The sequence below is a fragment of the Aplidium turbinatum genome, chromosome 8 (assembly GCF_918807975.1).
Source record: "Aplidium turbinatum chromosome 8, kaAplTurb1.1, whole genome shotgun sequence".
Lineage (NCBI taxonomy): Eukaryota > Metazoa > Chordata > Ascidiacea > Aplousobranchia > Polyclinidae > Aplidium > Aplidium turbinatum.
In genome coordinates, this window is record NC_137479.1 from 24,458,416 (window position 1) to 24,483,979 (window position 25,564).

Sequence of the window (25,564 nt, forward strand, 5' to 3'; positions counted from 1 at the left end):
AGCGATCTGCCTATGGCTACCTTTAAAAATACTTTGGCTCGGTAAGGACGTATTGAACGTTTTACCAGGAGGCTATAGACCAATCATTACAACCACATTACTCTGAACTTCTCAGAGTTAGATAACTAATTTCCTAAGTGAGCTATGATATTAATTCTAGCAAATGGGGAAAAAATTGTCCAAAAACCTAAACTTATAAATTCGAGTGCCAACTTTTAGATAAAGTTGATCTCAGTAGCCTATGACCTGCTTAAAAATCTGTAGGCTACACCGATTGCAAGTTAGATCATAGGTTTTCTTAAAAAAGTGATCACCATAAAACAGATGTTGGCGATAGGATGAAAACGTAGGTTGGTTCTAGTTCAATACATGAGACAAAACATGTCATGCTATTCTTTTAGTTTTCTGTGTTGACAGCACCTAGCCTTAAACTGGCCCGAAAAAATAACGTCTTTATGCGCCGCGCCGTTAAGAAATCACTTGCCAGGTTTTCTCTATCTCACCACCTAACAACTGATCCAGAAAGATATTTTCACCACCGTTAAATATAATGAAGTAAAAAACAAATTTAAATAAGATAAGCTGACTGAATAGGCGGATTTGGTTGCACTGCAAACCACTCGACAAACTGAATGTAAATTTTACACTTTCACAACAATAAAGCTGATGGACAAAAGAAATACTGAAGAACTTGCTTGGATTGAATGAGAATGTTGATAAGTTGGCGAAGGCGAATGGAGTGAGGTGGTATGGGCATGTTTTGAGAAGGGATGAAGATGATGTTTTAAGAAGAGCGCTGGAGTTGCGAGTGGAGGGTCATAAAAAACAAGAAATGTGGAAAAGGCAAGTTGAGGAGGAAATCAGCAAGGTGGGCTTGACAAGAGAGGATGCGTTAGACAGATTGATGTGGGGGGCAGGGTTGAAGACGATTGCAGCACTTGGAGGTAGATCCGGCTATTTTCGGTAACTGAGATATCACCGGATTAAAACTGGACTACTACTACTAAAGATATCATAGTGTAATATATTTATAAAAAGTCAAAGTTATTATCTTTAACATTGTGCGATTTATTGCCAAGTAGCAACTAATGAGTCAAGGTACCCCTCTCAAGTTAAAAGTTGAGTCACTCTTTGAATGCAGTTTGCCACAAAATTTAGTGTCCTCTATTTCAGTTTTTCCCTTTTTACACAAACCTTCGTTTACTTCACTGAGTATCATTAAACGTGGTCGTAGAGGTTATCGGCTTTAATCTTGCAAATAGCCAAATCCTCGGCTACAACAGCAGCCTCTTGTGTTGCAATCGCATGTCAGGTGAGTAGGCTGAAGTGAAAACATTGCCATCGCATTTCATAACCAAATCGATGAGAAACGATTGTTACCATGACAATTATTCACGTAACATGAACAGAACACTTTTTAACGAAGTCTAAACTCGGAACAGCATGACTCAGCTTGTTCGGCGAAAGAAAAAAGCAAGATATACAATACATTCATAAAAAATCAGTTTTAAGCGTTTTTACAAACATCAACGGAGAAACTATATAAACATGACAAAATGAGCACATCACAGTAAAAACTTTCATTGCGATTATAATATTTTGGCGCCGTGCGGGAAAAGCATGAATGTGCAATGGACAAGCTAGAGATAGATTGGTTCGATACATTTTTCTGCTTGCACCAGTTTCTGAATTCACTTTTGTCAATGAAATGTAATTTGCATGTCATAAAAATTTTTACCTAAAATAAATGGCCGAAAAAATACGATTAGTTGCACATCTTCCCTCCGTACAAAGCTAAATGCTACAAAGTCAAGACAATGCTTAGAGCGCAAACAATGTTGAAAACAATTAATTTGTCGAAAATTGATCAATAAATTCGACTTGTTCCATTTCTTGTTTCTGCAAAGATTGTTGCTGCACTCTTAACCTGCCAAGACAAATATTGTAATAACGAAAAAAAAAACATGCCACAGGTAGTTCTAGTAAGCACGACTTAATTAGCGAACTAGCCTTTAAAAACAAAATAACTGATAGTGATTATAGTCTTACCACGGACAAGCCATCAAAAAGTTCATTGAATAGGCAAATTAAAAGAAATGATTCAGGACGTAGCGACTTTATTACCTTTCAAGCTGGTTTTTCTTTTCGGCAATCAAGGCTTGGAGTTGTTTTTGTTCAGATTCCCTTTGCTTTGCTATGGACTTCAGTAAGTTTCTTGATCCAATAGCCTGATTGAAAGAATGATACTTTAAACAAAGCTTACAAACCACAATTAACACTTCAGAAGTTATACTGCGTTATTTCAAACTAGCTTTGGTTTTAAATTTGTCATGAAAGAAAGTTCTGTATAAAGTACAATTTAGTGAAAGTCATTTAGATCACTTGAAAATTGATGACAGTGCTTTATATTTCAGCTACATCCTATTTGTATACAAAAAGTAACAGTTCATCAGAAATATGTTAAAATAAATCACACTTTGCGACCAAGTTTTTCTGAAAAATACCTCCTTTCTAGCAGGCAAATAGATCAGTATGAAAAAATTGTTTCTAGCATGCTGAGTAATCGTTTTCTTACTTTCATTTTTTCTTTTTCTACTTCTTTTGAAAGATCATTAGTGATGTCAACAAAACTTCCCACCATTTTTTGAAAGTCTGCAATTTCTGTGAAGCAAAAACAAATAACAAATTTCTTTTGTTTACAAAACTACATGCGAGACTACATTTTGTTCTGAGTATATACACCAAAAATATTCATAATTTTACAAACACCTTATAATTGTAAAGAAAAAATGTGACTGCCATTAATATTGCTTCGATGTCTGCTGATAATGTGTGGATTCAGTTAAAAATATGCAGTGAAATGCTTGATAATGTTACAAAATATTACATTGATGATCTTCATTTTGCAAAACAAGCTTCACAAAAAATCATCAGAATAACTGTGAGCATACATTTATGTGAAGAATTCAATCTCTCACTGAAGAAATTTTTAAGAGAAAACCAGCTGAAAATTACTGCTTAAGGATATTTTTTATTGACGCTACTTTCAGTTCAGTTTGTTTTATATCTGACCATCACAACGAAAAAACAATATATGCCAAACATAGCAGAGGTCTAGAAAAAGGTAGAAGCGACAACAACTACTTATGGAATATAAACTATTAGGATAGCATACTTGACACAAATTCTTGGCATTCCTCTTTTAGTTCAGAAGTCTGTTGAGCTGATTCTGGTTCTAAAACACGCAGCTTGTTCAAATCGTCAAAATGAAGACCAGCATTATCTAAGGCATCTTCAGCATTCATAGCTTTTAATTTGTTTATTCTTATTTTTTTTTAAATGTTTTCCTATTGGCCTAATGATTTGAGCAGCAAGTTTCACATTTATTGTTTATGCGATTACATGACAGAATTTTATAGGTGAATATATTAATTCCAATTGTTCAGATTAACTGATCTTTTTTCTTTATTTTGGCTATAAATGCTTATGGCTTGGGATCAAGTTTAAGAAACATTAGGGATTAAAAAATATTTTGAAATCAAGAGGATTCGGTGTTTATCTGGTGAAGCAGTCAAAGAGCCCAGGCCCCAGAAGCTACGGTACTGGGTTGCCAAGTGTTTTACTTAATGAAGCACTTAAAAAGGAAATTATGAAGATGCTTAAATGCAAAATTAGCTTATTACAATTACGGCAGAGAACATGGCATCATGTACTAAGCGTATATTGTCACAAAACGCAAATTTGAGCATGCATCATCGGCACATAAACTTGGCACTAATAAAAAGAAAAAATAGCAAAACCAAAGTTAAAAATCTACATTTATACAATGCTTTCTTTAGAAATCAGTATTGTTAATTTGTAAAACCACAAAATGTCGTTACAGTATTAACAGTGAAAATGTAGTGCGTACAGCCGTACAATCAGTCACTCTCCCAAAATAACCTTAGAAGACATAAAAACAAAACTTGACCAAGCTATTTATAGCAAACAGTTGGGTAGTCAAAATAACAAGATTTCACTCAACAAATGGGACCACATCACTTTTTCAAAAATATACATTCACCTGGAGAAACTCTTAAACTTTAACACAATTGAAACACTTAATAAAATTTCATTACTCACAATTGAAATGGCATTCCAAAAACAAAAAAATAAATAAATAGTTAGTCAGTGCTAATTGTGACAACATAAAGCTAGACGTGGCACAAAAAACAAGTAGAAACAACAAAACCACAATCATCATAAGATGCTTTTTAATTGCATCATAAGATGCTCTTTAATTGCACATCACCTCTTGTGAAACGTGCACTGACAATGTCTTGATCGACCAATTTAAAATCATCTCTCGAGGCAGATCTGAATTTCAGACTAAGATCATGGAAGCCTTAAGAATCAAACGAAATAATCCGTCTCTCAACCGGCAGTTATTCGCCTGTGGCTCATCGTTCCTATTGTGTGTGTTCTAATTGTTTGTCAAATGCCTGTAGTTTACACCTCATGTGATCTGTTTCCACCGTATAATTTACTTGTAATCATTCCTGTGTCACTCGTTCAGTTTGTGTGTTTTTCAGTCTGGAGTGCCGTTAGTATACAGTTACAGTTATAATGCAAAGTCAAATTTACCTTACAATTTTCATTTTATTTATATTGCAGATATGTAATTCCTGATGAGGACACATGTACGTGTCGAAAACGTTTGAGTTTATTTTAATTATGTTATATTTGTGTATGTAATACATCATGTTAAACCCGCTGAAGTTACTTTGTTTTATTTCTCTATGGTTCAAATAGATATTCATTGAATGCTCATAATTACTTGTTAATTCAACTAGCCTACCTATTTATTATACTTTCTTTACATCTAGCATATAATGCAAAGGCTTTGTTAAGAACGGTTTACTGGTGACCTTTCAACTGTGTTTTCAAACAAGTATTCTTTAAATATGCTCTACATAACATTTGCTAACTGCCTTCTGTAACAGACTGTACCAGCTGCATTACAAAACTTTCTGCAATTAAAAAAAAGCTGCATGGTTAACATGGTACTAACTGCTGCCCTTCTAGTGTCGTGAGAATAAGCTATCGCTGTGAGCCTTCATATCTTTTTCTTTAGATATCTTTAATGGTAACTATAACCACTGCATGTAATTTTGTGTTACTTTATAATAAAAATAGTACGGTACATTGTTTTAATTCCTTGCCTCTATTAACAAACAATTTTCCAATTAAAACTTATTTCAAGTAGGATTGCTTCATATATGTGATTGATTGAATCTTTATCCTCGGACTGGGAAAGCTTAATCTTGGCAGTTTCGCATACTTGTAAAGGCTTTGAATCACTGACGCAGGCCCGGTCACAGAGATTGACAGAGTGAAGTTTCCGATTGTTGAAGTCTTGTTGCCGGGGAACTATTCCATCCATTGGATGCCGCTGAATGGAGAGCAGTCCTTAACGTGCGTTGCTCAAACACACACCCCGAGAGTCGAACCAGCGCCGCTTGATCTTGAAGCTTTTTCGTTCCAGAAATCACGCGCTAACCAACTGAGCTATCGGGGTTAGCGCTTGACGAATATTCCCTTGATCCGGTTTAGAAGCCTACACCTATGCTGTCCCCAAAACAAAAGACTATATTAACATTTTCTTAAAACTTTAAGATGCAGCTAAATCTAAATGAGCATTTTTTGTATTGAAGTGAGAGCCTTTAAGCCAATAACCGTATAGCAGAGTAGCCTCAACAAACAAGTTAGGAAACCAGTGTTACCAGATTTCTTTTAAAAAAAGAGCCCAAAAATGCGCCAAAGCAACTTAAAAGTAGCCCAATTTGCCGTCGCGACGTCGACGGTTGAGCAACGAAGGCGCAGGCTTTCTAGGGGGGGTTTTTGGGCATGCCCCCAAGAGTCATGGACAAAGCAACATCTTTGTCCATCATGCTGATTGTGTAGATACAAAATACATACATTAATACAACATACAATAAGTACAATGTTCAATATTGAATCAAGCATTGTTCAATAGAAAAAAACTTCGCTTTTTGAATAGGTACAATGTTCAATATTGAATCAAGCATTGTTCAATAGAAAAAAACTTAGACGAGCCAATGCTATACAGACTTCATACAAATTCCTATTTTCAAATTCAAGATACAAATGGTTCCATAGTAGATGCTAATGCATAGCATAAGCCCGTCAACTCAGATGAACTACCAAGAACCAACACCCAACAAAATTCTATCATCAACTGCTGAAGCTTCATATTCATATATAGAGCTGTCATGCTTCCGCATTGATGACCGGGGATCAAACAGCATTTTTCCAATTGTTGCAGCAAAGTTCTGATCCTCACAATCGCTGACAAAAGTTGAAGTCCGATACGATTTCGCAGTTTGGTTTTGATTGCAGAAACTCTCGAAAAGGCTCGCTCAACTACCGTAATGCATTGCTGATTGGTATAGGCTACATTGTTAGTGCCAATTGAGCAACTTCTCTAAATTTATACTCCCCTGCAGCATTTCTAAACTCGTACACCTTGATACAAAAAATACAAGAATCTATCATTGTTTTTTAATCATACAAGGAAGACCAGTTTACATTCAGTAAGTTTCTCCACTGACATTCAATTTTTCCCACTTTAATTTATAGCTTAGACACCAATAAAAGCTTCAAAAATTATGGTACGGTACTAAACCAAGATCATAACTACCCTATAATTTCCGATATTCGATACAAGTGCAATTTCGCTTTCGCCACTCGCCGGTCAGTCCTTCCATTCTCCCGGATGAAAATGAATACAGCATTGCTGTAACAACAGTCAAAGCTGCTAATGGTCAGCAGTAAAATCAATCCTCATGCCGAATCAAAAAAATAACGTCATTTTTTCCGTAATAAACCGAAACTTTACCAACATTTTCAAAGGCTGGTCGGATTCTACCAATTATTCAGTTCTGCCAACTCAAAATTCACTGTCAAACAACTTAAAATTCTGCCAAATTTAAGCGCCGTCTCGCGCCAAATCAGAGACTGAAAGTAGCCCAAAAAAGCGCAAGTCGCAAACCAACATTTTTTGGCGCCAAGCCCAACTAAAAGTAGCCCAATTGCAGATAAATCGCCCAATCTGACAACACTGTAGGAAACTACAGAAAAACTATGCTACCAAAAGGAAAGAATTTCACGCTTGATCACCTACAGACGTATTATCGTTTGTCGTTTCGGTCGAGTTAACTGGCGGGGCACAATGCAATATCGGGGTCCGAAATGGAACAAATCCGAATACGCAAGATTATTTTTTTTACTTCATAACAAAAACTGAAAGCCATGTAAAAAAATGCAACGAACCGAATCAATTAACACGATACAATGGAAGATAATTTTATTCAATGCCATTGACAACAACAACAGCTTTTGAAAAAAAAAAAAAAATGTATGCTAGGCCTATTTTTTTTATAAGTGTAATTTAATTGCAAAAAAAATGCACTGCAATAAATATAGGGCCTATCATATTTCGATCAAAAAGTAAAAAATGTTTTTGAATTTTGTTTTTATTGATGAGTCTAAAAAAACACATTTTGGCACATTAGGAAGACGGAAAGCAGCTGACTTGATGACTGCTATAATCGGTCGCTGCTTCCTGTCTGTTGTGGAATCTAGTTTGTTGTAGTAGTACCGTATTTAATATGTAGACTACGGTACTGTTAATGATTGTATCGTAACCTACTATTTTCACAACAGATGACATAAAAATCTTCCTCTCTTTCATATCGCCAGTACTTTTTACTTTGCGTAGGTTTTTATATGCTTTGTGTAAGATATTTCATAATATCGATAATCATCAGGTTTTTTGATCAGATTTTCAGACATCAGGTTTTTTCGTTGCTATGCCTGATTTCTATTTTATTTATTTTATTTCCAATGAAAATTGCCAGATGAAAAAAAAAGTCAATTAGGAATTTTTATCTCCAGACTTATAATGCAAAAACTTCTGAGAGTTTTTAATAAGCAGTTTTGCATACTTGCAGAAATTTTAAAACATTGGTATAGGTAAGCAAAGGGTGAAAGCTTTGGTTTGTAGTTTGTTTGAAATTATTCCCTCCAGCTAGTAGGCTATGTTTCGGAAATCAGATAACTGTTCATGCATTGTGTTGCTTAAATGCTTAACCATAAATTTCAGACGTATGATGAAAATACTTTAGTATTCTTTTGTTTTTGAAAAACCCGGTTTTGAAAAATTAGTACAGCTATGCAACTCAAATATTGTAATGAAACCAATTTGATGTTAAACTTGAAGAAACCGGGTTACTTTTTAGAGCTACCGTAGTTCTTTGAAAGATTTTGATGGATTGTGTTAAATATTTGGCAGCGCTGATTTGTATTGCTTTCCTGAATCTTGTAATAGAATATTGAAATTGAATTGAAGAATGAAGAATCGAGGTTGTTTTATGGGTAGGGAAAGCAGCATTTGCGATTTTACATCTGAAATGAAATAAAATAAATTTTTGCCTTCCTATCTTGATTCAGTCTCATCAGAAAATTTCAGACTTTTATTTTCCAGCCAACCTCAGCTTTTGAAGAATCAGTATGAGTAAACTGAAAGGCTGTGGCTATATTTACACTATATAGTGTAATAATAGCCTCAATACTGTTACCAGATAAGGAATTCTGCCCTAACTTGAGAAAAGTTTAAAGCTGTTGGAAACAAAAACTTGTATTTTGGAAATTTTTTTTAGTCCTGGGAAGATCAAAACCCTAATCTTTTTCCTAACTCTAACCCTTATTGGTAGTCTGGTACCTTAACCCTTTCTAACTTTAATCCTAACTCTGGCAACACCTGATTATGGAAAAATAGCCACTTCCAAACTGAAATTGTCATCCAGTGAAGAAGAATATCGTATTAACCAAATACTGTAGTAGGCTAGCCTACTCAGTAAGCTATGAGACTTAGTTGTATTAAATGCTTTACTTAATGTTTAAGACCTTTGTTTTTTGACCATTATCAAATCAATTTAACGTTTTGGAGCTGGTGTACAAGTCTCCGCCCTAGGCAAAATATCATGATGTCATAGCTTGAAATTGACCAAACATATAGGGCGAAGTAGCTCTTTTTTGTCTTGATTACTTTACCTTTGCTTTACTATTTTCTAACCCCAACCAAAACCCTCACCTAACCCTGAAGGTTAGGGCTAAAAAATCATCGAGAAAAGGGAAGCTAGTTATAGACCTCTTGAATGCTGGTTATACACTTCACTCTATTATGTTTTAGTTAATTCCATTCTTTGAAAAATAGTTATGTCATAGCATTTATGACCAGGGCGGAGACTTGTACACAAGCTTCAAAGTTTGTCCTAATGTTCTTTGTTTTAAATTTATTTTTTAACTTTGCTGGGTTTGTATGTGTTGGTATAAATTTATCTGAATTACCGGTAGTCAGCTTAAAAGCTATTAATATGTGGTAAACTAATTAGTTTCTGATTTTTTAAATTAACACTTTGACTGCGCCACCATTTTTTCCTGCATGTGTGCTAACGTGTTTTGCTTTCATTTTGTGTATGTTGATTCTTGATTGTAGAGAACCAGTGATTAATGAACTCGCTCTTGAAACTGTGGTCTAAGATATTGGCGACTGAAGCCTGACAGTCTGATTATTATAGACTATATTGTATCAATGTTCTGTTCACCCTCAGCATTCAAAAATTCATACAATGGCTAAAGCAGTGTTTCAAACGCATTTGAATTTTAATTCACCATGGTCAAAAAACACAGATTTTGAGAGCCATTTGTAAATGAAAATGCAAAATCAATACTAAACAAATAACACATAATTTAAAAATATCCCAAAAAACTTGCCAGCCTCCAAACTTGAAAATAAAACACCAGCCAAGGTCAAAAAGAGTCCAATTTGATGGAAAAACCCCAAACCTAGCAAACTCGCAATCGGGAAACATCAGAGACTCTGTGACAATGAAAAAAAAGAGATTGAGAGCAAACCAAATAGAAAAAAAGGTGGCCAATCATACGCATACTAATATTTACGGCTTAAATTTTGGCTGCTGAAACGCTTGCATTCAAACTAGTCTGGTAGACCTACGTCTTCATCTCACAAAAATAAAAAATAGACGACGTAATATTACATCTCTTGTAGGGATGGGCAAAATAGAATACCGAATATAGAATAACCGGTTGTAGAGTCTAACCGGTTTCAAAATGCATATGAAATCGGATAATTGAAACCGCTTTAACGATCTACTTCGTAATAGTCCGTTTGATCGCAACGAATTCGCTGCAGCGAAAGTAGAATTGTTTATCGATTCAGTGCGATGCGGCGTCGGAAAAACGCACGAGTTTCATTGTTCGCATTAAAGAGATCTTTCTTGTCAAGCGCTTTGTAGTCCTCACAGTCTTGCGGAAGTGTGGTACGAAACAGCTTAATCCGCTTTCAGGATTTTTCTCTATTTCGGTACCACAAACCTAAGTTGTTTCTGGTAGAATACAACGGTCGACTTGCCTTCGCTAAGCTACCCAACATCGTGAGCTCCCACTCTCGTATGCAGGGCAACGTCGACCACAGGATGTGCGAATTAGCGACCCTCCCTGCTGAAGTACGTACGGGGGTTTGTCTTAGCTTTTACTGTACTGCCGCAGAGCAAGGGGGGGGGCAATTTTTTTTTTGGGGGGCCGAAAAATTTAAATGGGCAAAATCATTATAATTGTAGCTGTTGCTCGAGAATGTTGGGATTTTGCCAGGGGGGCAACAATTTTTAGGTGGGGGGCGAGGCCCCCCGGCTGGCTACGGGCCTGCAATACCGTACATGCCAGTACAGTGACATGGACAACTTGTTGAGCTGTGGGATTGAAGATGCTGCTTGCAGTAGTGAAGATGAATCAGCAAATTTGGCTTCCCCTGCTTCAGAAATAGACACATATCTCACGTTGTTGAAAGCATTCACTACATCTCTTCAAAACGCCCTTGTTTGATGGAAAGCAAAACAAAAACCAATTTTCTTGTTTCTGTCAGTTAGTTTCAAAATATTTTTGTGTACCTGCTACATCTGCTTCTTCAGAGAGATGTTTTTCAAGTGCAGGTTTAACTGCCACCAAGTTGAGATCTCGTTTGACTGGTGAAAGTTACACTGCGATAAGCAATTTTTGTGATGTTCATTGTTTTTGTAAAGTCATAAAAATCATTAAAATGTGTCGATGGTAAAAACTGTCAATTATTCTAGAATACATATCTGTATTCTATATTCGGTTTCAGTATTCTAGAATATTCTAGAATAGCTAATTATTCTATTTTGCCCATCCCTAATCTCTTGTGGTCAAAGTTTTCAGACATGCATATTTTTTTACCAGTTTCTACTTTATGTTCATTTAAACCCCAGCATTGTATTATTGCATCGATTTCTCATTTAGTTAAATGTAACTAACCAGGCTTATTAAAGCGATTTTTTTATATTTTGTCATTGATTACAAGATACATCTTTTTTCATTAGCTTTACTTAGAAATATTTTATGTTCAAACAGGGTAATAAAAAATGGAAACTGATTCATTTGTTAATTTTTTAAGCGAATATCTTGAAAATCATGAAAATCCTGCTGGTAGTGATCAAACTCTTCCATTTCGTGTTTTAAACAATGTTACAAGAGAAGATGAGCTCCAAGGAGAATGTATTGACATTGCTATGCAACATCTAAAATCTTGGTAACTTAAATTTTACTTGTTCTGTGGTTAAACTTTTCTTAAAATGAAAAAATCTACATGCTGGTGATATACCAAGCGAGTAGACACAATAAGTAAAGTTTAATACACTTTTGTGTCATCATTAACCAATTTTGGTGATGCAGGCCATGAATTAATTCTCACGATGTGGATGATATCTTTATGAGATTAATATGCAAAAATTGGTGAAAGCACATGTTCATTGTTCATATGACTGAAAAATTTTTTGCCTGATGTTTTTATCACAAAGCTTATTAAATTCCAAGATTGTTTAACACAATTGTTATACTGACAAGATAGATAGACATGATATTGAAACTCATATCATTAATTAGAATGTTAATTTGTGAGCATACCCTTTTTTTCGTAAGAATACCATCCAGTGAAAATTGTTCTTGCTTGAAAACGTCTTATATACCCACATGTTATATAGGCTACCCAGGATTGCAGAAATTTCCTACAATATTTTTTTTCACTGAAACTATGACATTTTGAATTTGAGCAGCATGTCAAAGACATAGACATTAGTTTTTTTGAAATATATATACACTGAAATCATAACAACATAAATATATACTGGTAGTAAGAGGATTGTTCTACACAAGCATAGTTTCTGTTTCTATCAGTATCACTTAACAAAGGTGAAGTTTTCTGTCTTGTTTTTGGTTTGAAATTTACAAGTTTATACACTGTGGTTAATTGTGAGATTCTCCAATATCTACATCTACATATCAGGATGTGTCTGTAACATCCTGTCGATTTTATACAATACTTGGTGCATTAATAATGCTAAAAATCTTATGAAGTCAATAATAGGCTAATGGGTTATTGTGAATGTTTTAGTTCCTGCCCCAGTATTTTTGCATTGCCCTTAACAAGAAAAGCAGTCGATGATGTTTTATGTGAAGATCTGTCATCATTGATACAACCGAATGACAGCGAAGAAAAAGGTAATTGTCACTTTAAATTTGCTAAAACTGTAATTTGTTAAAGTAAAGTTATTGCTTTTGGAGAGAAGTAATTTTACAATACCATAGACAGATGACTGACAATATCTGACAATAGGATTGAATAGCATTATTCAATCCTATTAGTGTATTGTATTTGTTTTGAATGATACTATTCTATTCAGTTATTGTCAGTCATCTGTTTAATTGTAAAGTAAAGTTGCTTGTGACCATTTTTCTTGAGATGAATGGCAATCTCAAGAAATAATATCAGGTATCAGGCGCGGATTTATGGGGGGGGGCCCAAGGGGCCCGGGCCCCCCCCGAAATTTTATGAGAAATTGTTGAATGGTTTGATATGCTTCTAAACAGCTGATATTAGTCCCACAGCGGACTTACAACCCCCCTTTGGCATGCGTGTGACGTCACGATATTGAGAATGATGCTTTCAGTCTCCATGTCTCTAAAACAAAGTTTGCCTAATTTTAAGCGAAACTGCTTTAAAAGAGCGAGTTTTGCCAATACCAAACATTCAAACATCTCAGCCAGGAATTACCAACAAGAAAACATAGAGACTTAGCTTTATTACCGAAAAAATGCCGAAGAAAACATGATCTTATCCTTTTGCTATGCCACCGGACAGCACCATTTCACAGGAATATTTATACCCATATTTTTGTTGAAAATGCTCTCAGAATGCACCAAATTCAAAGTAATTTTTCAAAATTTTCTGGGGGAGGCCCCCCAGACCCCCCGTCGCTGGGTGTCGTCTTCGGCGAACACGCCGTCCGGCTTTGCCCGCCGGCCGTCAAACCCCCCAAATTCCTGGCTACCCCACTGGTTGTTCATATCTGTTTTTTCTTTTTCTTACTTTTTAATTCATTTTCAAATTTTCTGGCCCCCCCCAAAGAAAACTCCTAGATCCGCGCTTGTCAGGTATAGACATTGAATCTACTACAAGTTACGTTATATACAACTATGATTGGTGTATGTTGTGTGCTTTAGTATTTTTTTATGTTTGTTTTAGTTTTGTATTAGTGGTAGCTACAGACATGTTTCTTACCTAGGCCTACTATAGATGGGTCTGCTACTATTCGGTGAGTCCGATTCGGTGAGAGCCTTTTTCGGAGAGTTTCCTATTCAGCGATTTTTTGGATTTTTTTTTGAAAATTATCGGGTACGCCTCCTAGTTATCATTGCCGCTTTTACATCGTTTTAATGTCGCTAAACGTTGAAATAAGACCCTAAGCCCTACCACTAACCCCTACCCCTAACCATAACCCCCAACCCTAACCCCTACCCCTAACCTGGGTTTTTTTTTGCTGAGACTTTTCGGTCATTTGTTCGAAATGACTTGAAAAAATTCGGTCATTTTTTATTTATTTCGGTCATTTTTGGTCATACATAGTCAATTGACTACATATTTTTTTTGGACATTTTGACCGAATTGACTATATTTTTTTCGGACATTTTGCTAAAAAATCGGTCAATGACTGATAAATGACCGGAAAAAAAAACCAGCCCCTAACCCTGAAACGGCAATGATAATTAGGCTACGGTACCCAATAATTTAAAAAAAAATTACCAAATAGGAAACTCACCAAATCGGACTCACCGAATCGGACTCACTGAATCGGACTCACCGAAACGGGCCATTCCGACTATAGATAGATGTATTATAACTGGTAAATTGCATACCAGTTAATCACACAAACTGTTTCATCACACAAAATTACTCAATATTAAACTATATAATATGTTAATCAAATAGTCACATACACTGCACCCACACATTGGTGCTTTAAACGTTTTATGGTTTTGTCACCTTGTTTATTGGACCTTGATGTGTTGAAGCATTCTTTTTTCTTGCTTGCTCTCACTGCTTTTTTCATCCCAATAATGTCAAACCATGAAATGATATAAAGTACGTTGTTCAACCGCATTTGCTGAGATTTAATTGCTCATTACAAGAATAACCATGTGTAATCTGATAGATTATTCCTGACTTGTATCCTATCTAGTTTTGATTTTTCTTGTGCAGTTTATGATACTGCCAAAGTTGCACATCTTGTCTTCGCATGTATTCATGCTGTTTGCATTAAATGGAAAAATATTCTGCCATCGTTTTTGAATAAACTTCCGGTCCCTCCGCAATGTTCTGAATACGGAATTAAAAACACACGAAGGAAGATGGAAGATCGTCATTCTGTCGTCACAAATCTCAACGTACTGCTTGGTCTTGAGGTAATGGAGTCTATATCTATTTAATCAGCTAAACCTATGATTACAGATATGCATAAAAATGTTTTATTGTCCATAGCAAACTGTTTCTGAATGTCTTTAAAATTACATTTTTGATGGTTTTTAGTAAAAACTTTGCCATGCTGACGAAATGTAGTATTAAATACGAAGTATAGTCTCAATAAAATGAAATCTTCTGACAGGTGTCAAACCCACAACAATGCTTGATATGAGAAGCTTGGTTACATGTCTTGTAGTAAAAACAAATTTAATTTGTTTTCACATGAGTCAATTCAACCATAATTTACAGCAAAAAATCGACTTTGATCAGCTAGCATGTAGTAGACTAGAGCTTAGCCAAGTAAGCTTATTCAAATAGAATGAGTAATGATTCTACCTGAATAAGTAATGAATAATTCTATTTGAATAAGCTAAACTGAAGATGATCTAGCTGATCGTAATCGATTTTTAGCTGTTTATGATTGAACTGACTCGTGTGCAAATAAACTCATTTGTATTAAATCATGCAAAGTATCACATATGACAGTTATCCTTTTCGGAGCTGGGTTAGGGTCTGTTTCCAGAGCTCTTTATTTTCAACAGTATTTGCTTTGCTTAAGTTGCAATATACGTAACTATAGTACATGTACGCATTTTTGCAGAATTGTCCTCCAATGCAATGGTATGCAGTATATGATGGCCACGGTGGACTAGATGCCTCTGTTTATGCTGCCAAACAGCTCTATTTGAAATTCGCAAAACAGGAAGACTTTCATAGCAACATTAGCGAAGCTTTAAAATCAAGTATTTTTGAAACGGATAAAGATTTTTGCGCAAAAGCAAAACTAGAGGTAATTGCGCGTTGGTTACGCTGAAGACCATTACTGCAGTGTTGCACATCCACTTTCAACAATTTGCTTAGTTCGAGCAGCGGTTTAACGCACTTATAAACGTATTTCTTTTACAAAATGATTCGGGCTAAATTAAAGGAGGCGTGTCTTGGCTGCTGCTTTGTTGACTTTAGCCTACTCACTGCATCATAAAAGCAATCCAGCTCGCCTTCAGTTTACACTACTACCCACATCAGAAAATCGGCAACTTTTTCTTTCATGGCAGCGCAAAGCAAATAGGTTAACTCGAGTACATCATATCCCTTGTTTTAATCAACAACCGATTTGTTTAACTACTACTTTGTCAATACAAGCAGCTGGTACATCACATGCTGTCCTGTGAGTTTGCTCAAGCCTTGTTTGGTTGCTATGATAACAACTACATAAAGAATGGAATGTGAGCGTTGACTCATTGCACGCCGATTTTAGTTGTATTCACGTTACGTTGACGTAGATGGAATAAATTAAAGCACTTTGATAAAGCCATTGCACTTCAGAATTCAGTCACAAGTTCAGTGATTTAATGTTGTTTCTTTTCATCTAACATTTAACAATGTTCTGACCTTCTGGAGGATAATATTAAACGAACGACTTTAGTTAGATTAGTTCTTGTTGACTGGTTCAGTGGTTCTGGGTGTTGAACGAAAACAAGAACGATGGTGGATGTTAATAATATGCATGAAAAGAAAGCGTCTTTATTGTCACAATCATTGTTTTGTATATTTGAAAAGGTAGACGTTAGCAACTCAGAAAGAAAATCATTGGGGTTTGCATTAATTTGCTGTCCGGGAATAGCCTATCATGCTGCCATGGCGTAAAATGGTACTGACCATTCGTTGGTAGTAGGCCTTTTAGTACAAAAAGCAGTTTTAAGCTTGTGAAACTGTGTGAATATCCTTTGGATTGACGCACCACTTTCATCTATCGCGCATTGGTCAAATGTTTCGCAATGATTTATCGTTTTGAGATCTACAATTACATTTACCAAGATATGGTCAAAGATCAACAAACATTCCTTTCTCCCGGCCATTCCCATTAGCGCAAATTAAACTCGATGATGGGAACGTCTGAATGCAAATATTACTTCTTTTGACTTGAAGGAACGCAAATAAAACTCTCCCGAGTTATCGTATTTAGTTACAGCTTTATTCAGGCGTGATGTGCACTTCAGTATTTTTTGCATTCTGTTGAGAAAGTTCTATCCATAAATGAATTTCTTCCAGCATGAAAAATGGTGCTGTCTATTTTCGTCTCGCAAAGTTGCTCAACTTATCACAAAGCATTACAAATTGAAATAGCCTCACCATCGCACACTGTGTTATGTTAATGGTCCCATTGCGTATTTTCATTCTTCGACTTCAAAGATGTTCATCAAAACTTACACTCTTCCGTCTACTGTGCTGTTTAACCCTAAAATCACTGGTTCTTAACCAGGGGTGCGAGACCTGTGCCTAAGCGGTGCGGGGATGCTGAATTATCAAAGTTTGTTATAATATGACGTAAGAAGCAAAGTTGTTTTACCAGGTTTCAACAAAAATTTCGAACTATAGGCGACTATTACTTTTCAGCCAATCCTAAGAGGGGGTGCGAGAACTGGTTGGTAATTTCAAGGTGGTGCCGACAAGGCAAAAGGTTAAGAACCGCTGCCTAAAATGGTTCAATAATTCAAACTTAGCATTAACGGCATATCGCTTTGAAAGTGACTTGTCGATAACTCATAACGATATCCAATCCACAGAGATTACGCAGCGGAACTACAGCTGTAGTGGCAGTGATAGCGGAAAAAGAGTTACACGTCAGTTGGGTCGGCGACAGCCAAGCTGTGTTGGTCAGAGATGGAAAGCCACTTACCGTGCGTTTGTGCTTATTTGTCTATTTAGGTCGTTTATATACTAGGGTTAAACTTTCTAAAACGCTTGTTTATGATGTGGGTATAACTATTATGTTTTTGTTTTAATTACTAATCTACTTCACTGACAGCAAGTCAGTCGTTTTTTAAAAAGCGACTGACTTGCTATTTGGGTTAATAAATGCTTCCACTGGAACAACGCCATTACTGCTTGATCACTCAATCCAAGCAGCCTCCTTTCTTTGGCATAGCAAATACATTGCAGTGATAGACACGCTGCAGTGTGGATTGTATGGCAATAAAGGATGACTACACATTGGTACGGCACTTAGTTCACCTAAGTGTTTCCTGTTTTCTGCACACGTATATCTTTGTTAATCGGTTATCAAGGCCTTTCTATTGATGTTTGTTTAGTAAAGTCATAACGCTGTAGATTTCTAAATCCAGCTTGCAACCCTGGTTAGTTTAAAAACTATACATGCAACGCAAATATTTTTTGTATATATATTAGGGTGATTCATAAATTGAAATTTTTTTTAATTCAATGGGGCACCCTCTTGTATCGTGTCAATACCTGAAAAAATAATCCTGTCAAATTTTTAGAGCAATTGAAAGCATTTTTAAGGTTGCTACCGACTTTGAAAGCTGCACATAATACACAAATGGGTTATTCCATATCAACTCAACGTCAACGGGGTGTGCAAGCTCGACCGTCTTAGATTTTCTTGAAATTCACACTAAAGTTTCATATTGATGTATAATGAACACAAAAAAATTTCAGCTCATCATCTCAAGACGTTTAGAAATTACAGCCCTTCATAGTCACCAAGGTCCCTCAAAATGGGTTCGCATGTACATTTTCCTCCATGTTCGGGTCTTCATAGCTTTTAATCTAAAGCATTTACAAAGCTGAAATTTGGTATTCTGAGTAAGAAGCAGTCCTAGTTTTCATATCTACCACCAAAATTGCTAATTTCAAATTAGTTTTAGATATAGAACCTTTCAAAAATTGAAATTTTTTGCATTTGAAAAATTTTTATCAATTTTTGATGTCCGCTATCTCTCCAATAGTCACATAATCCAATAGTCACGTAACCAATAGTCACAAAACTCCATTTCGCGTATCATTAATCTATACTAGTTGGCAATTAACCCCCATGAGACTGACACTGAACAAATGTGAAATTATTGAAGTTTGGAGGGTGTAAAGATGGTTCGGGAGACAGCGGACATCAAAAATTGATAAAAAAATTTCAAATGTAAAAAATTTCAATTTTTGAAAGGTTCTATATCTAAAACTAATTTGAAATTAGCAATTTTGGTGGTAGATATGAAAACTAGGGCTGCTTCTTAATCAGAATACCAAATTTCAGCTTTGTAAATGTTTTAGATTAAAAGTTATGAAGACCCAAACATGGAGGAAAATGTACATGCGAACCCATTTTGAGGGACCTTGGTGACTTTGAAGGGCTTTAAGGTCTAAACGTCTTGAGATAATGAGCTGAAATTTTTTTTGTGTTCATTATACATCAATATGAAACTTTAGTGTGAATTTCAAGAAAATCTAAGACGGTCGAGCTTGTACACCCCGTTGACGTTGAGTTGATATGGAATGACTCATTTGTGTATTATATGCAGCTTTCAAAGTCGGTAGCAACCTTAAAAATGCTTTCGATTGCCCTAAAAATTTGACAGGATTATTTTTTCAGGTATTGACACGATACAAGAGGGTGCCCCATTGAATTAAAAAAAATTTCAATTTATGAATCACCCTAATTATATATACAGTATTTTCTGATTCGATGTCATTTTCTGTAATGCCATTTATCATTGTTATGTACTTTGTCGACAGGGTAAGCGTAAAGCGGTGCTGAATCTTAGAGTAGAGTGGAAAACGATTGATCTTTTCTTCTATCGTTCCTATGCACCAGTGTTTTATAATTTCAAACAGTCCTTCACAGATCATGAGTCCTCACAAACCTGAGCGTGAAGATGAGAAACAGCGGATTGAAGACATGGGAGGTTGCGTTGTTTGGTTTGGAGCTTGGAGGGTCAATGGAAGCCTCTCTGTTTCAAGGGCTATTGGCAAGTTATTTTTCGTAGGGTACCATGCATAAAAAAGAACTTGAAATGCACGAAATAAGCAGTGCGCGTTGCGAGAATATAGGAACATTTGAAGGGCTCAGCTATGTATTGGCAGTGTGTGCAAAAGTTTTGCGTGGTAAAGTCAATTGACTGTTCTACCCATACAATCCGTTTTTATCATTTTTTTTTCGTTTGTCAACCTTGTCCTTGCTAATGCAGGCGATGCCGACCACAAGCCGTTTGTGACCGGAGAAGCTGACGCGGTCAGTATACCACTGGAGGGGAACGAGGATTTTCTTTGTCTGGCGTGCGACGGTTTTTGGGATGTTTTTAATGGAGATGACTTAATTCGATTGGTAAGTTGTTGAAAACTGTTAATATTGTTTGTCATTCTGTTGTACACTGTGGCTTTATGCCCTAAAATTTTAAGTTATTTTTGGGTAACAGATTTTTTTTTGTGACAATTTGCCTTAGCAGTTTTTTTGCTGAAAGTTGCAATAGCAATTGCGGAAACGTAACTTTCATCCGGATTTTCAGGTCCGAGAGCATCTGAACGAAAATAAAGATTTACAATCCGTTGCTGAAACCCTGTGTTGGAAAGCGAAATCTGAGGGATCCTCCGACAACATCACTGTGATGGTCATATTTCTGAGAAACGACTTGAATCTCGGCGAAAGCGTGGAGCCGGCGGAAGCAAGCAAAGCAACTGACGTCACAGGTCCGACAAGAAGCTTCAAATTGTGACGTATCTTGTGCTAAGGACTTTCCTGTATAGTTTGAACAAAATCAAGTAACACTCGAAAAAGTTATATCCAGTGTAAGCTACTGTGCAATTGCGTTTGACCCATGGAGAAATTCTCATTGCGTTTCAGAAGCCCCTAGTCCCCCAGTCAATGGAAACAGCAACAACAATAACAGTAGTTCTCACAACTCCGACAACACTACCGAAGAGACAGCAGAAACTCTCGCTGTGCTGCAAGGTCTTCAAGTTGGCCTTGAACATAAACAAAAAGTCCCTCATAAACTTCTAACAAATTATGTCCGAAACTCCCAACAAAAGAAGTATGATAAGGTACTGGGATGTGTTGTTACAATTTTCGAAGTGTTATTTTAGCGCCTTAATAATGTCATTTGAAAACTGCGAAGTTTGCCCCTTCCATATTCAACAATGTTCTTATATGCCGTACACGCAACAGCACTGAATTGCATTGTTATTGTTACATCACTCGCAGTGATAACTTTTGGTAGGCTAACTTGTTGTGGTTCGCAATGTCACCTGACACTGTGTTAGCTGATAGCGATGAATTTGATCTTTTAAGGGCTTTGAAGTGCTGAAGTGAAAATTCTCGATTGTTTTTGTTTGGAATGTGTTATTACTAATATTAACTTCATTGATATTATTATTTATGTGGTTCCGGAATGAGACCTGGTTTTTTTGAAGCAAAATGGTGAGAAAGAGAGATCATTGCTAATATTTCATTACTATTTGCTTGGAATATTTCTCATATTGCGACTTGATGTTCACAATCGCATATTCCTTCAGGGCGCCGTCATCGTAACCAAAACCTCACCTCACGCCAGATTACCTCACTCCTTACATAATCCCAGGCTCGGGAAGTAAGTTCAACTTTTATTTCAATTTACACGATAGCCATGTTGAGATACATATACCCAGACAGCAAATCAGTCATTTTTTACATTGATTCAACGTCTGCAGACGTTAAATCAATGTAAAAAATGACTGATTTGCTGTCTGGGTATGAGCATAATTGTGTTTCCACAAACTGATATACATAATAATTTTTCGGTAAGCTTTTTAAATGCCTTCAATGGTCGGTGGGAGACATTGTTCCTCAAGATCTGTGTGTGTGCTAAAACATGGGAAGACACAGAAAAGAATAATTCGACAAAGAGAAGCTTAAAAATTGAAAGAGTCGCTGCCGACAACTGGCCGCCCCTGATGTTTCAGGATGAAGACCAGGCTTTTTTGCAGCAAACTGGAGAGACAGTGTGTACCAATTAGCAATAAAATGCTGAAAATCGTTTTTTTTATGCTTCAAACTGAGTATTTTTTTCACAGTGACCAGCATCGCTTCGGCCCCAATACCTCACCCCCACTACGCCGCAGAGATACCAGAGGCAGCCTGTTGTCTTTGAGTACAATTGAGTCACTTATAGAGTTTCCTACCAACAAGGCAAGGATGTTATATATTTTCCTTGTAGTCGCCAGATCAACGTTTTTTTTTAGTTTTTAAACAAGAAAAGCCCAGTGTCGCAACAAAGGATCATGCATAAAAATAATTTTGATTTCAATTGTTATAGCCTAGAGAGTAAATTAACCGTTTTTACATTGATTCAACGTCTGCAGACGTTGATTTGCTATCTGGCAGCGTGTTTTTTATTATACACATATATCTTATTAATATTGTATTTTGTTTATCCAGAAAGCCGAGAAAAAAACCTCTTGTGAACTTCCATCTATCTTTGCAAATCAAATTTCTAAAAATGAAGTAAGTTGGTTTGATCATATGCCACAATAACATAAGACTGCTTTTGGAAGATAGCCAAACCGTTACAGAATGTTCACTGTTTAGAATTTAGATATATATTCATATAAGATTTTAAAATTGCAGAGTTTTGCACGCAGTCTCTTTTATAATGGAACGAATTTATTGTACAAAGCGAACATTTTTTCTTCCGTTTCGAAGCAATTTTTTTCTTTTTAGCACAAGAGCATTTTTATTATGTTGTTGTTAACTCAAAGCGATTTTCCAATCGTTCAAGCTTACGTGTTTTAAGTAGAAAAGTAATTCCAACTTTAAAACATATTAGTCCACGTCTTGCTACTTTATTCATTTCGTCAGTATGTTTTTGTATTGTGCCGTTTGTTGTTGAACCGGTTGTGTTTACCTGTTTCAGCCCCCTTGATAAAGTCAGTCGTGCTGGCTGACAAAACGTCGGTAACAAACGCTAAGTATCATCCTTAACATCAGGAAGTAACCAAGTAGCCTATAGTCACTAGAAGAACACAAGTTACTTACCATATTAGTCTATGTACGAACTTGCGACCATTTTTTTCAAGGACCACTGAAAATCGTATTTGTTAACTTACAACAGTTACTCTTTTTATTTGAAAGATATTTTCACACTCTTAAGCGTGTAATAATTTGGTGGTATCGTTGTGTGTTTACAATAGCGTATTTTGTGATTGCTGTTTTTATACCGAAATGCGTCCAAACCCCACTGTCATGCTTTAGAAATAATCCTGCAAGATCCGCCTAATAAGTCGTTCCGTAAGAAAACACGCGGTAAATAATGCGATGACAGCAACAACACACGGACTCTGGTGGAAACGCTTCTCGTTGGCGTATTTATTTTTATGCCCCTTGAAAGTCAGGATGCCATTTTTAATTTTTATAAAAAACGGAGTTTTTGTATGAACGTAACTTCAAAATCAAAAGAAGGTCACATGGTTGCCGTAAAAAGGAAAAAACTCACACAAGTTGTGATAACATTATTGATAAGTTATCTATTTTTTTTTTTTGTCAAATTATTTTCAATTGCAAAATATTTGTGAAGTGCACGCAGTAACGTCGATGGTTGCAAATTATCCCATGGACCCTATTTTGTCTCAACGCAAAAAATCGCTGCTCTTGATTTCTTCATCTAAATTTTGTTTTGACTATGAAAAACCTAGTTTCGAACAGCGCCACACATGTTGCTCTGAAATAAGTGATAAGCTGTGTGTACATCATTTGTGTTAAGTAATGCATTGTTTCAACAGCATCGGAAAGTCGCTTTAACCAAGAGTTTCGAAACACCCGGGAAAGCGCTTGGTTATCGTGCTCCTAGCAAACACATCAGAGGACGCACCGATGCAAGACTCCCGTATCGTGCCAGCCTCGTCGTAACCTGTGAACCGAAAGGTTACTATCGGTCGTCATCGGGAAACAGAGGTTACTCCAAGTCAAATCCAGATGACCCCGGTTTGGCTTCTCATGAGGAAGATAGAAAAAACACGGAAATTGCAATCATAAACTCTCTGTCTCCTTCTCTGAAACCGCGTCACCAGAGAAAATACATCAAAAATGATCGTCAGATTGTGAAATTAGTATATCGTGGACGCAGAAGAAGCCGCTCTGCGTTTTAAAGTCACCAACTGGCCAGCAAAAGTTGTTTCTTTAACATCGTTCCAACGTCGCCAGACGCAATTTTTGCTAGCTGGGTTCGTTCATACTCAGACCCAGACAGCAAAATCCGTCAGTTTTACATTGATTCAACGTCTGCATACGTTGAATCAATGTAACAATGATGAATTTTTTGTTATCTGGGGACATCGAGCGACTTGTAGGCTATGTGTAGTAACCCAGTCAGCATGAAAGATATTATTATATGATTTTTGGCTTCTTTGCTAAGCTAAGCGTTTTTGTTTGGTGCAGTTTGTCCGAAGTTATCGTAGTTGGATTTTTATATCTTATATTTTTCTATTTGTAAATATCATGTCCTATTGCTGTTATTGTGAATCACAATTTTGTTTTTAGTATTAACGAAGAATTGTGCTCGGTATATGCTTTTTTTTGCACGTGCTTGTTCGACATTCGTCATGTCATTATAGCATCCCCAGCTGGTTAAATCCATTCTTTTTACTTTGATTCAACGCCTACAAACGTTGAATCAACGTGTAGACGGATTTTCCAAGCTGGGTTGTTGGTAACTGCCAAGTTAATATCAACTTTTCAGTTCATACAATTCATCGATTATTTGGTGCACTCTTTGCATCTAGGTTCCACTGATTTATCGAAATTTTTCATCTACACGATTTCTTATTTATCTTCCGCAAAATCACAGCATGCCTTGTTGAGGAGGAAGCGTTTGTTAGTGCCTTTGATGTTGTCAGACCAGTTGGACGAAAGAATCCTTTGTGATTTTTGTTGTTTTTTTAGAGAGCCATTTTAATGAGGGATTCTCAAGTTAGAATTTATACGTTTTTTGAGTTTTGTTAGCATCTGAAATATTCACTAAAAACAATATTAAGTAGTAGGAGGTCTTTATATTATTTTTAACCTCGATGTTCTTTTTTCGAATGTTCTTATAAATCTTTAGTTTGCTTAATCAGTTCAGCTGCAGAACGTTTGGAAAGCTTATTTTCACCGACAGATATTCTATTTTTGGTGTTGTTTCAACGCCTACAGATGTCGAATCATTGCAAAAGTACTGATTTTCCCGACGGGTGGACTTGTAGAGAGTGGGCTATTAAGAATGATAAAAACTAACTGTGACGTAGGCTACATAAGGTGACTAAAATGAAATTGAGCTCCACAAGAGGAATGTTTTTATTTGATGTGAGTGAATTGTCAAGTTGGATCCTGCTTTACGTGGTTGTCCATAGCGTACATTTTGCTACATGCAAATGCATAAAAAATAGGGTTGCATTGTTAAGCTTTTTCAAAGTTGTTCCATAAAAATACACATGTTTTATAGCTTATCGTCTTGTTTTCAATAGGCGATTCAGTCTGTGAGTGACAAACCCAGAAGTTACCAGAACAGTTTTATTATGCACAATCACTAGATTTAAAGAACCTAATTCTTGTGCCATTAAGTAAACTAAAAAATAACATTTGACAAACGTTTGGTAAACAAAAAAATTATGTTTGAATTTCTAAACATACCGGAACTTAGCCCAAACAATGTGCGGTAACTTACTTGTTTGGTTAATGCAGGGCCTCCGAGAGAAGTCAGCAGGCCTACTGGTCGGAAAACAATGCGAAAAATGGGCCTTATAATATTTTTTAGCAAATATACAACTAATTTGTATCTTGCGTTGCATGTTCGTGTTAAGCTGAAG

The 25,564-nt window shown here is 36.2% G+C and overlaps 2 protein-coding genes across 2 annotated transcripts; one reads left to right on the top strand and one right to left on the bottom strand.

Annotated features, from left to right (window-relative positions):
- Positions 1–535: 535 nt before the first annotated feature.
- LOC145775669 (intraflagellar transport protein 20 homolog) lies at positions 536–5,693 on the bottom strand. The gene is made up of 4 exons (XM_082587003.1): positions 3,176–5,693; positions 2,576–2,661; positions 2,125–2,228; positions 536–1,927 (listed from the first exon to the last, which is right to left on the bottom strand). Exons 1-4 carry the CDS (start codon positions 3,303–3,305, stop codon positions 1,849–1,851), a joined length of 399 nt encoding a protein of 132 aa, XP_082443129.1. The 5' UTR covers positions 3,306–5,693; the 3' UTR covers positions 536–1,848.
- A 5,829-nt stretch (positions 5,694–11,522) lies between these two features.
- LOC145775044 (protein phosphatase 1F-like) lies at positions 11,523–25,192 on the top strand. Its single transcript, XM_082586239.1, has 13 exons — positions 11,523–11,689; positions 12,551–12,657; positions 14,696–14,898; positions 15,558–15,746; positions 17,524–17,637; positions 19,596–19,719; positions 19,939–20,075; positions 20,257–20,437; positions 20,592–20,791; positions 21,263–21,336; positions 21,800–21,914; positions 22,164–22,229; positions 23,504–25,192. Exons 1-13 carry the CDS (start codon positions 11,523–11,525, stop codon positions 23,867–23,869), a joined length of 2,043 nt encoding a protein of 680 aa, XP_082442365.1. The 3' UTR covers positions 23,870–25,192.
- The last annotated feature ends 372 nt before the right edge of the window (positions 25,193–25,564 follow it).

Excerpts from the sequence above, each read along its gene's own strand:
- LOC145775669 (XM_082587003.1), bottom strand. The coding sequence starts at position 3,305 with ATGAATGCTGAAGATGCCTTAGATAATGCTGGTCTTCATTTTGACGAT. Across the intron at positions 2,229-2,575 it reads TAGAAAAAGAAAAAATGAAA|GCTATTGGATCAAGAAACTT; the intron begins GTAAGAAAACGA and ends TCTTTCAATCAG. Across the intron at positions 1,928-2,124 it reads AAGAAAAACCAGCTTGAAAG|GTTAAGAGTGCAGCAACAAT; the intron begins GTAATAAAGTCG and ends TTGTCTTGGCAG.
- LOC145775044 (XM_082586239.1), top strand. The coding sequence starts at position 11,523 with ATGGAAACTGATTCATTTGTTAATTTTTTAAGCGAATATCTTGAAAAT. Across the intron at positions 15,747-17,523 it reads GCGCAAAAGCAAAACTAGAG|AGATTACGCAGCGGAACTAC; the intron begins GTAATTGCGCGT and ends TCCAATCCACAG. Across the intron at positions 20,076-20,256 it reads GAGATGACTTAATTCGATTG|GTCCGAGAGCATCTGAACGA; the intron begins GTAAGTTGTTGA and ends CCGGATTTTCAG.